The sequence below is a fragment of the Ichthyophthirius multifiliis genome (assembly GCF_000220395.1).
Source record: "Ichthyophthirius multifiliis unplaced genomic scaffold scaff_1120509250465, whole genome shotgun sequence".
Classification (NCBI taxonomy): Eukaryota; Ciliophora; class Oligohymenophorea; order Hymenostomatida; genus Ichthyophthirius; species Ichthyophthirius multifiliis.
Genome location: NW_004086720.1, coordinates 4420 through 16217, shown reverse-complemented (window position 1 = coordinate 16217; position 11798 = coordinate 4420). Strand labels below are relative to the sequence as shown.

Sequence of the window (11798 nt, the reverse complement as noted above, 5' to 3'; positions counted from 1 at the left end):
CTTATTTTTCTATATTACATTATTAATTTTTTAATTATAAACTTTTTTTATATTTTTATTTAAATGTATTTGTTTTTAACAAATAATAAATATTTTAATATTTAATATGTGTTTAAATAAATTCACTATTTCTCATTTAATATAGATTTATTAATATATATTTAATTTATGTAATTTATCTTAAAAACACAAATATTATATTATAAAAAAATAATTAATACTAATATTAAATGATTTAACAATAAATAATGTTTCCTAAAATAATTATTATTATTTATAATTAAATATATATTACAATTTTAATATTCAATAAGTTTTCTTTTATTTAATCTTTGAAAACTAATATTTTTAGAGATAAATAAAATATAAAACAATTGTAATTAAATTTTCTTTTTAATAAAATTATTAAATTAGCAATTATGTACAAATTATGAAAACAAAAAATTAAATTAACGAATAATAAATTCTATTGTTTAGCTATATAGTTGTAAATATTATATTAAGTTTAAAATTAATTCTAATAATAACGTTACAAAAGATTTTAGTATTCATATAAACAAACTTATTTTTATATTCTAAGTTAAGATATAATTATAAAGTATTTACTTAAAAAAATAGTATAACATGTTAATTTCACTTAAAATGGAGGAAAATAAAAAAGAATCTTCTTTATAAATTTGGAAAAGTTTATTTCCTATTCTTCGGAATCATATTTCAAACCATATATATTATTCAAACCTTCCTATTCTCGGATAAAACACATAATTAATATGGGAATCTTTTTTCAATTAAAAATATAATAGAGATAAGTATTCTATGAATAGAGAGCACAATTTCAGTTTTAATTGAACTATGATGGTTCCTGTTCTATATAGGTTTATAGCTACCTATATTTGAATTATATAGTTATAAGTTTCTTTAAATAAAAAATAGTGTACTTAGTAATTGATATACTAAAACATATAAAATAAATTATTTTCAAGAATCTATATATATTTAAAATAAAATAAAATTGAATAGAAAAATTAATTTATTTTATAATATTTTTTAAGTTTTACTTTAAACTGTAATTCATATGTTTTTAAATGAAAGTTTTTTATTAATAATTATTTGGTTTTTTTTATTTATTCAAACATTTTCTTTATATAAAGTGTTGAATTTTTATAAATCTTATTTTCTTTATTTTTAATTTAATTATAATTTTATTTTGATTAATTTAAAGGAAAAAATATATTTATTATTATTAAATATTACTTGTTTTCATTTTCTTTTATTTATTTATTTAAAATTAATTTTTTTTTTACTGTTTTTTTTTAATTTGATTATGTTTATTTAAAAATTAATAAATATAAAAAATGTATAACAATTTTTCTTATTTTATTTAGTTTTTTTTTATTTTAAATTTATTGTTTTTTTTATTATATAGATATATTTGTATTTTTTTTTTTTTAAAAAAAAAATAAAAATTAAAAAAAAAAAAAATTGTTTGCAAAATACTTTATTTAAATTATATATATTTAATATAAAATAAATATTAACATAATATATAATTTTAATAATTTATAAAAAACAAATGAAAAGTAAATTCTATTTTCGTAAAATTTATGATACTGAAAACGAAGCAGATAATAAAATTAAAGAAAAAGCAATATAAAATTAATTAGAAAACCCTTAATAATAAGTAAATATTAATAAAAATAATCAATTAATTAAACAATAAAAAGTTAAAAAAACTGCCTGAAAATTAAATAAAAAGAAACATGTTAATATAAATAGGTTAAAGCAAGTAAAATAAAAAAACAAAAAGGATATTTAAAAATAAATAAATTAAAATAAAAAGTTTATTTGAAAGAATAATATGGATTTCGATAATGTTTTCCTTTTTTACTGGTTTTATTGCATTAGGGCCTATATATTGCGCAATTTTAACATTAATTATAATGTTTTGTAAAAATAAAAAATAAAAAGATAAATAAAAAAATTTCAGGTATTTTTCGTGAAATTATATCTTTAAAAAGAGATTTTGAAAAAGAATTAAAAATACCAATGTTTTAAAGCATAAATTGGTATTTTTTTATAGCCGGAGTTTATTATTTTTATGGATTATTTTTTTTCAAAAAATGCTTCAATCAGAAAATATATTAATGAAATATCATAAAATTATTTCAATGACATTATGGTTAATTGGTTTTTTATTATTTGTATTTTCGCTACAAAAAGTAAAATAAAAAAATAAAAAATATAAATAAAAATATATATAAAAATAAATAAAAATATAAAAAAATAAATATATATATATATATATATATATATATATATATTTATATATTTATATAAGATTTTAATATTTTAATATTTTAATATTTTAATATTCATATATATTACATAAACAAGGGATTTTACTCATATTAATTTAGAATTTTTGCATACACACATATAACAATATTTATTGTAGTACTTTAAGCTTCTGTAATAACTTCTAATTTATTTGAAGGATTAGTTTGGTTTATTTTACCTTGCATGTTAGTCATTGTAAATGATGTTTTTGGTTATATTTTTGGGAAGGTATTTGGAAAAAGAAGATTTTTCTAAAATAAATCTTTAGAAGGATTTTTGGGAGGATTTTTATCTTCTTTAATTTTTGCATTTTTTTTTTCTATTTTTATATAAAAATATCCTTAATTAACCTGCAAATTTGAATTGATGTCTTTTATTCCTTTTGATTTTAAAAAATGTAATACAAATGAGATTTTTGAAAGGAATTTTGTCCTTTATGATGTATAAATTTCCGTCTTTTAAATACATTCGCTTATTTTAAGTTTTTTTTCGTCTATAATAGTACCTTTTGGTGGATTTTTTGCTTCTGGATTTAAAAGAACTTTAAAATTAAATGAAAAAATAGGAATTTCTGATAGATTAGATTGCTAATTATTAATGGGAAGTTTTACCTATTTATATATATAATAAATAATTAACCCGAAATATAATTTCGAGGATGTTCTAAAAATTATAAAAGAACTAGAAATATCATAATAACTTGAAATATTTAATATATTATAATAAAATTTATAAAAATATTTATAGAAAAAAAAAAAAAAAAAAAGAAGTAATAATTTATATATGTATATTATTTATATATATTGTTATTTTATTTTTCATACACTTTAAAATAAACTTCCTGAAAGTTAACTTGCCTTTTCCTCTAAATAGGCTTTTTTTCAAATTAAGTTCTTTTGAGAGTTTATTTAATAAAAAAAATCGAAATAAAGGCAATTAAAAACAATAAAATAAAGCCTAAACAGCAAAATACACTACCTATTTTTTCCCCTTCAAATTTCTATATAATCACTGAAAACCCCATACCTAATAAAAAGCCCATTATATGAGAAATACTGTATATAAAACCAGTAATTACTGCTTCTCCAATAGGAAAACAAACCTCATTTGCTAATTCTAAAATAATAGGGATTAACGGAATCACAAAAAAACCTAAAGTGAAAGTCGGAAGACACACTAGGATAAATATTTGAGAAAAAAGAATACTCTAAAAGCTTACTAATGATAATATTCCACAAAAAGTCAACTTTTTTAATAAATAAAGGTAGTTGTTCTCGTTCTTTAGTTCATTAAGAAAATAAACAGTCCCTAAAAGTCCCGAAAAGACAAAAATAGCCCCTATTAAGCTTGTATGAGAGGAGAAAAATCCAAAAGGGTTTAAAATTTAGTCCAAAATTACCGAAAGAACGATAAAAGTGCCATATACAGAGGAAAAAGCAATAGAAATAAAAATATAGGTTTTGTTTATTATAAGAATTTTTAAAGATTTTATAAAGGGCTCTCTTTTTTAGAAAGAACAATAAGAAGGAGGAGTTTTCGGTTTATCACAGAAAAAATAAAAATTCAAAAAAACAATAAAAGATACTATTAATGCTTAATAAAAAAGCAGTTTAAATGTTAGGTTTTTACCTGTTTGATATGAGTATTTTTTATCTTGTAAAGCTTAATATGATTGAAAATATATACCGGGAATTACTAAACCTATTACACCAGTAATTATACTTGAAAATGATAGAATTCCAGTTATTATAGGCCTTTAAATAGGATAAAACCAGTTATTAGAAACTTATATAATATATATATATATATATATATATATATATATATATATATTTTATATTATTTTATTTTATTTATATTTTTTTAAAACTCATTTAATGAGAAAAATATGGATTAGGCCTTTTTTATTAAATCAGATTTTTTAAAAAAATACAGAAAAAAGCACATACTTATATAATCCTTTTAGAATTATTTTTATATGTTTTTTTTTTAAAAAAAAACTCTATCAAAAATAAAATAAAAAAAGGCCAATTATTCCATTTTTTTTCATCTTTTTTTTTTAGGATTGAGTTTTTAATAATTAGTTATAAAAAAAGTAAAAAAAACTAGGAAAAAAATAATTTTATGTATATATATTTAAAAATTTTTATATCTATATATATTTATATATCTATATCTATTATCTATATATTTATATTTTTATTTTTTTACTTTTATTCATACTATTAACTATAAATGGATTGGCAATTCCTACAAACACCTAACCTAGTATTGCATAATTAAAATTTTTATTTATCAATAATCTTAACCAACTACCGGTTAAAGTCAAAATACAGGCAATTGTATTACCTGCCTTTGTACCATATTTATCTACTATAAAATTTGCTGGAAAAGATATAGGAATGTGGAAAAACATATGAACAAGAGATGTTAAATTATATGTAAAAGCCGATTATTTATATACTATTTAGAGTTCAGAAGCTTGGGGAGCAAATGCATTTTGCATTAAGGATATTTGAAACATTGATAAAATATATATTATTAAGATTATATAACGGTATGGATATACTTGAAATTTTGTCTCAATTTAATGCTCAAGGTTTTTAAATTCAATAGGGTCAAGAATAACATCGTTATCTTCTTCTTATTGGTTAATATTTTAAGAAGATTTCATGTGTATGTGTATATGCTTTATTTTATTTTTCTTTTTTGATTGAGTTATATTTTTTTTTTTTGGAAAATATAAATTTTATATGTTTTTTAAAGTACTTTATATAAATATTATTATTAGTTTTTATTATATAATTATTTATAATATTATTAAAATTGATATCTTTATTTATTGTTTATTTATAATATTTCTTTTTCCTTTATATTTTGTATTTATTAAAGAAAAGAATTATAGTAAAATATAAATATTTTATATGAAATTATATTATTCTTTATATATATTAATTTTATGATTATAAGACCAATTTTAAGGTTTTAAAATATTTCATTTAAACTAATTATTTATTAGTTTTAATAAATATAAAACTTAAAAATATTATAAATAAAATTTAATTAAAAAAAAAAAAATCTTATAAAACAAGCAAAATATTCATATATAAATTAAAAAAAAACAAAAAGCAAGTCTAAATAATCTTCTTTCTACTTATATAATTTGCTAAAATCTACAAATTTATATTAATATTTCTCAAAAAGCTAATTTGCTTATTATGATAATTATTATTCTTATTATAATTGTTATCTTTTTCTTCTGTTTTCTTATTTTTCTATTTCAGCATAAATATCTAAAAATAAAAATAAAAAAATATTAAATTAAATAAATAAAATATATGCCTGGTCTAGTTTATTTTAAATGTTCAGTTTAAATTTTAATCTATTCTTCATACATTTATTACCAATGTTCTTATTCTTATTTTTTTTACATTTTCATCATTGCGATTTCAACTAGAGAAAAACTTCCCAAAAAAAGCCCTCCGAAAATTCCTTATTATAAAGAAGTTTTATAACCACCTCTAATCTTTTTTATTTTTTTTATTTAAAATATTAAAAATATATAACTTTAATATTTTACAGCTAATGTTGCTCCTGTAATAAATCCTCCTGCGATTCTATTCCAAAAATCTTCAACTTATCTAATATATATTAAAATACATTCTGTACTTGTATATAATCCTCCCCAAATAGCGAAGTTTCCTTTTTAATATTTTTTAGTATGAGTATTTTATTTATTTTTTTAATTTAAACCTCCTAATATAGGTGCTCTTTTTCTTAATAAATCAAATCCTTAACTAAAACGTTCTGAAGAAGGTGCATAATACATTCCTTTTTATTTTATTTTAATTATTTATTTATTTTATAAAAAAAAAGTACCTTTTAAGAAATATATAACACATCCAGCTACACAACCCATTGCATATGCTCCTCCTATATCATCTACAACTCTATATGGGCATGGTAAATCTCCGATCATTTTTTTTTTTTTTTATTTCTTTTTTTTTCTAAATGTTTCTTATTTTTAATAAATAATTAAATTTATGTTCTTTTAAATGTGTATTTTAATTTAGATTTAATTTTTAAATATATATTTATTTATTTTAATTTTAGATATTATTTATATACATAAATTGATTTTGTTATGAAAATCTTTAATATATTATTAAGTTTATTTTATCAAGTTTTATAATGATTCTTTTTTTTTGAAAAAAATATTTAATAAATTAATATTAATAAAATTCTAAATATTTCATAAAATAAACACTTTTAATTAAAAATATATAATTTTTATAAACTTATAAAAATAATATTTATATATAAAATAATTATTATAATAAAAATAAAATAAAAAATAATTGTGTTTTAGGCTAATCCCAATCCCTGTCATATCGTGTCCCTTCCTATACTTGATGAGTTCCTTGATATAATCTAGGATTTCGAAAGAGTCATCTATGGCAATTTACAATGTAAAGCCCAACGGAGAGCTCAACTTTGGTGGATCCTAACGCTTAGACGTATTATCTAAGGTTAATGAAGTTGTTTGAATGGTCTCATCTCCTTCATGATTTACAATTTCCAGATGACAAAACTATGGATATTACACTGTAATGTGTGTAGTACACTACATGCTTTAAAGAGGCTAATAGTATAGGCGCTCCAAAGACATCCTGTAAAGTCATACTATGTTCACTATCCTTCCATCTGTCTAAGACCGATGTGCCTATCGCGCGAAGGTCTTTTCTTTTTCCTCTGACGACCCCCAATGGTGCAAATTCTTAAAATTATTAGATTTTCTAGATACAATCGATGGCCTTTTCTGTAGTTCTATTGTGGATTTAGAATAGATAAATATTTTTTCTCTCGGGTCTGAAACTTTTATTTAAAAGTTTTATAAGTGTGTGTATAGAAATATATTAAAATAATTTTATTATCATAAGACATATATTATATTTATTTTTACTTTTTTTATATACTTTACTGTGTAACGGACTGGACTTATCAAAGGTCTGGAGGTGGATTGGCTTCAATGCCTCTTCGCGTTCTAGGATGCAAAAATACATACATAATTATTAAAATTTATCAAGGAATAAATTAAGAAAAAAATATCATTAAAGTATATTTTTATCTCATAAATATCTAACATAAAATTTTAATTTTATTTTTATTTTTTAAACAAAAAAACTAGACAAAAAATTTAAACAATTATATAATAATAGTCATAACAATTTAGAAAAAAAAGTATTAGTAATTAGAAAATAAAAAAAAATATATAAATTTTAAAAGTTAAGGAAAAGAAAATTATCTATTTTTAGATATTTATCTTAATTATAACTTTTAAAATATTTAAAGTTGAATTTAAGATTGAAATAATTTTAAAACATAAAAAATATAATGAATTTAATATTAATATATAATTGATTAACTTTTAAAATCCGAAATAATTGATTTGAATTTTATTAAAGTAAAAAGGCTATTTTTTTTATAAAAAAAAAATTACTTTACTTTTATTAATTTATTTATTAATTTAAATCACTTTGTAAATTGATTTAAATATTATTTTTTAAATTAGAATATAAAATATAATGCTCTATATCTTGAGAAAAAAAAAGTGTAAATAATATATAATATGAATTTGTATTAAAAAAAATTCTTTTTAAATTTTAAAAATTTATAATAATTAAAATTTTAATAAAGTTAAAATGATTTTAATAAATAATACCATTTGAGTTTTATGGCATTTATTTTAAAATACATAAAAATAAAAATTATTATAAAAAATAAAATATATTAATTAAAAATTAAAAAATAATTAAAAAATTTAAATAAAATAAAAATTAAATTGAAATTGAGTATAATTTTATAAAATATTATTTAAAAATAAAAATATATATATTCAAATAGGATAAAAAAAAATTAAAATATTTAAAAAAATAATTAAAAATTCTGAAAATTTTTATAAAAAAAAAATTAAAAATTTATTTTATATTTATAGTATAATAATTTTGTTAAATATAATATTATATATATTAATAAATTTTAATTGTTAAATTTTATATAAAAATATAGAAAAATAAAATACATCAAAATAAATAATATATTAATTTATATTTATATATAAAAATAAATATATATATAAATATAAATATATATTTTTTTTTCTAAATATTAAAATATAAAAATATTTATATATTTAAATTTTTATATTTTTCTATAAATATGTATATATATATATTTATTTTTATATACATATCATTATTATTAAATATTAATAAAAATCTTATATTAATTTTCATATAACATTTATTTTTTAATATATTAATTTTATATAAAAATTTCTTTATATATTCTAAAATATATATATTATATATTATTTATTTTTTTATTAAATATAATTTTAATTTTTATCATTTTATATTAAATAAACAATAAAATAAACTATAATATCAATTTTTATTTATTATTTATTTAAATTTTAAAAATTATTAAAAATTATATATATATATATGCATTAAAGAATATAATTTATTAAAAATAAAATTAATTCATTATTTTAAAAATTTTTTTTACTAAAAATAATAGAATAATATACATTTTTTTTTTAAAATATATAATAATAGTTTTCAAAAATAAATAGTACAATTTTTCTCAAAGTCAGTTTCCCATAAATAAAGCTAAAAATCTTCAAATTTAAGATTTTCTTCATGATTAGTATCTGTTTCTAAAAATATTTAATCAACTACTATTTAAATTTCATTCATATTCAATAATCTATAGTTTGTATGTGGATCAGTAAATAAAAGACCTATACCTATAATTAAATCTTCTTTATTAAGTTAACCATCCTAATCAATATCAAATATTTTAAAAAGAACTTATAAATAATTATAAAAAAACATATATATATATATATATATATATATATATATATATATATATTTATATATATCTACAAAATATATAATATATATATTAACAATTAATTATTAAATAAATTCAAAAAATACATTTTGATTTTATTGCTGTTTAGGCATTAGGTGCGAAAATATTTAATTTTTTACAAAATAGTTTAAAATCTATAAAAGGAGTATTTAATTATTAAAAATTGTATTTTTAATTTTTATCACTTTCAACTTTATATGTATTTGTTGTTTATAATGGAATTATTTTATATAGATTTTTTTTTGCTGTATTTATTTAATTAAAATTTTTTAGATTTATTTTTGGAAGATCATTAATGTTTTTGTATTTTTTTCTTTATTATTATATTTGGTTCAATTATTGATCTTCATCAATTTTTTTACCTTTTGTAAATCTTTAATAAGCTCTAAAGAATCTATTAATCGTGATTTGTATGGAGAATTATATAATTCGGCTAGTTAAAGGAATTAATTTATTGAAATTTTATTGATTTCTTTTTCATCTAATTGATAAAATCTAAAATAAAGACTGAGTATTTCTTTTTCAGAAACTTTTTTTTTTAATTGTTATTTTTTTTTTTTTTTTAACAATCGGTTTCTCGCTTTATTATTATTAGATCATTCATTGTTACATTAGTATTTGAAAGAAATACGATTTCATCAAAATAACTTCTTGAACCAAATAAGTTACCCATTTATGTTATTTATTTTTATAATAATAATAAATAAATAATAACTATTTTTTTTTTTTTAAATAAAAAAAAAACATACATATGTTTATATATTTAAAAATAACAATTTTTATTTTTTTATTATTATAGAAAATTCACATTTTTATTTCTAAATTCATCATAATTTTATTAATTTCCTATTCCAATTCAGAAATTAAAATAAGCATATCAGGATCATATTTAACTTCTGGTTAATTCATTTTTCTAACAATCTATTCTTCTTCAACCTTGAATTTATCAAATACATAATCATATAAAGCATCTTGAATTAAATTTGGTAAAATTTTAATTTTTTCTTCTTATTAATTAATTTTATTTTAAATAAATTATAAAAGTTCATTTTTTTAGTTTAAAATATTTATTTAAAATTCTAATATTTCCTTCATTTTATCCAATTCTAAATCTTATTCTTTGTTTATAAATTCTTTTAGTTTTTATTTTGTAGAAGACTCTAATATAAATAATTATTAATATAAACCCATATCTATTAGTTTATTAATGTTTTTTTCATATTCTTCTTTTTATAAACCTAACTTTAATATTAGGTCTTATTATGCTTCTTCTAACAATAAATCTATTTATTCGTTATATAGAGATACTATATCAAAGTATTTGTTATATTAATTATTTTTTAATTCAAATCTTCTTTTTTCACGATTTTCGGTTGTCAATTTTATAAATTAATCTTTTATTAATATTCTAGATTATTCCTATATTACTTCTATGAACTCAAAAGAATCGAAATCAAGATTCTTAGATTATATTTCTGCGGTTATTTTATCTAATAAGGCCTTGTCTAGGATGTTTTATGAATGTTTTGCTTTGTATGGACTTTTTTTTGGGCTTTGTTTAGGTTAGTGTTTTACTTCTTCATCTGATTTTATATTTAAGTATAACATTATAGCCGCAGTTGATAAAGCAGCAGAAATAGTAATTAATGTTGAGTTATTTTTAATAGTATTTATTAATTTATCCATTTTTTTAATTTTATAAAAGATTTAGTTTTTTTGTTTAAATTTAAAAATATATTTACATATATATACATTATTTTATTTTTAATAAAATACTTTATATATTTAATAATTTTAATTTTTTATTTTTTAAAAAAACATGAAAAATATATAAAATCATTATTTTTTTCCTTTTAGTCTTTATTTTTATCACTAAGTAAAAAAGTCCCAATTAATATAAAAGTCATTCCAAGTACCCATTAATAAGACAGTTGTTCTTTATGGAAAAAAGAACCCAAAAACGCCTTTTTGTTTGTTTATTAAATATTTTATATATAATTAACAAAAATAATACATTAGTAGCTTAGTTAAATATAAATGAAACTAAAACTGTTAAAGTAGAACCAATTAATTAATAGGAATTTAATAAAAATTTCATCATTAAGAAATTAAAAAAGAACATTAGACCAAAACAAAGTATTCTTGCAATTATATTTATATAATAATCGTTTTCGAAAAATGGGATTTTGTAATCTTCTGTAAATGCTAATTTTCCTTTTTTATTTGGTATTTAAAAGTTTTTTAAAAAAAAAAAACCGAAATTTCCAGCTAAAGAACCACTTAAACCTGAAAATATTGGATACAAAAAAAATATAATTTACATTTAATTTGTTTTTCAATTTTTTAAATAAATATATAAATTAATATATATTAATTATAAAAGAAAAAAAATGAAAACTATTTTATAAAAATGACATAAAATATTAATAAAAAAATGAATAAAAAATAATTGACAATTAGTAAATTAATATTTGATGATATAAGTTTTTTTTATTTATATAAAAAATATAATTTAAAAA

The 11798-nt window shown here is 16.8% G+C and overlaps 4 protein-coding genes across 4 annotated transcripts, besides 24 other annotated features; 1 reads left to right on the top strand and 3 right to left on the bottom strand. All coding sequences in view use genetic code 6, as the record gives it.

Annotated features, from left to right (window-relative positions):
* Positions 1-1366: 1366 nt before the first annotated feature.
* Positions 1367-1420: a microsatellite.
* Positions 1421-1448: 28 nt separating this feature from the next.
* Positions 1449-1482: a microsatellite.
* Positions 1452-1484: a microsatellite.
* A 738-nt stretch (positions 1485-2222) lies between these two features.
* Positions 2223-2290: a microsatellite.
* Positions 2225-2294: a microsatellite.
* Positions 2225-2316: a microsatellite.
* Positions 2227-2296: a microsatellite.
* Positions 2229-2290: a microsatellite.
* Positions 2288-2336: a microsatellite.
* Positions 2337-2338: 2 nt separating this feature from the next.
* Positions 2339-2373: a microsatellite.
* Positions 2374-2527: 154 nt separating this feature from the next.
* Positions 2528-4942, bottom strand: IMG5_075530 (major facilitator superfamily protein, putative; the record flags this gene model as incomplete). The annotated part of the gene is made up of 2 exons (XM_004036590.1): positions 4549-4942; positions 2528-4122 (listed from the first exon to the last, which is right to left on the bottom strand). The coding sequence occupies exons 1-2, from the start codon at positions 4859-4861 to the stop codon at positions 2528-2530; spliced, it is 1908 nt and encodes a 635-aa protein (XP_004036638.1). The 5' UTR covers positions 4862-4942.
* Positions 3116-3154: a microsatellite.
* Positions 4125-4170: a microsatellite.
* Positions 4943-5617: 675 nt separating the features above from the next.
* IMG5_075520 (mitochondrial import inner membrane translocase subunit tim17, putative) lies at positions 5618-6316 on the bottom strand (the record flags this gene model as incomplete). Its single annotated transcript, XM_004036589.1, has 3 exons — positions 5618-5863; positions 5918-6168; positions 6217-6316. The coding sequence occupies 3 exons, from the start codon at positions 6314-6316 to the stop codon at positions 5618-5620; spliced, it is 597 nt and encodes a 198-aa protein (XP_004036637.1).
* Positions 6317-6348: 32 nt separating this feature from the next.
* On the top strand, positions 6349-6874 carry IMG5_075510 (hypothetical protein; the record flags this gene model as incomplete). Its single annotated transcript, XM_004036588.1, has 2 exons — positions 6349-6396; positions 6707-6874. The coding sequence occupies 2 exons, from the start codon at positions 6349-6351 to the stop codon at positions 6872-6874; spliced, it is 216 nt and encodes a 71-aa protein (XP_004036636.1).
* Positions 6637-6683: a microsatellite.
* Positions 6875-8093: 1219 nt separating the features above from the next.
* Positions 8094-8156: a microsatellite.
* Positions 8094-8179: a microsatellite.
* Positions 8180-8244: 65 nt separating this feature from the next.
* Positions 8245-8290: a microsatellite.
* Positions 8291-8425: 135 nt separating this feature from the next.
* Positions 8426-8487: a microsatellite.
* Positions 8426-8490: a microsatellite.
* Positions 8453-8487: a microsatellite.
* Positions 8491-9189: 699 nt separating the features above from the next.
* Positions 9190-9244: a microsatellite.
* Positions 9235-9310: a microsatellite.
* A 723-nt stretch (positions 9311-10033) lies between these two features.
* Positions 10034-10097: a microsatellite.
* IMG5_075500 (hypothetical protein) lies at positions 10084-10965 on the bottom strand (the record flags this gene model as incomplete). Its single annotated transcript, XM_004036587.1, has 2 exons — positions 10084-10215; positions 10523-10965. The coding sequence occupies 2 exons, from the start codon at positions 10963-10965 to the stop codon at positions 10185-10187; spliced, it is 474 nt and encodes a 157-aa protein (XP_004036635.1). The 3' UTR covers positions 10084-10184.
* A 700-nt stretch (positions 10966-11665) lies between these two features.
* Positions 11666-11723: a microsatellite.
* Positions 11673-11723: a microsatellite.
* Positions 11724-11798: the final 75 nt, after the last annotated feature.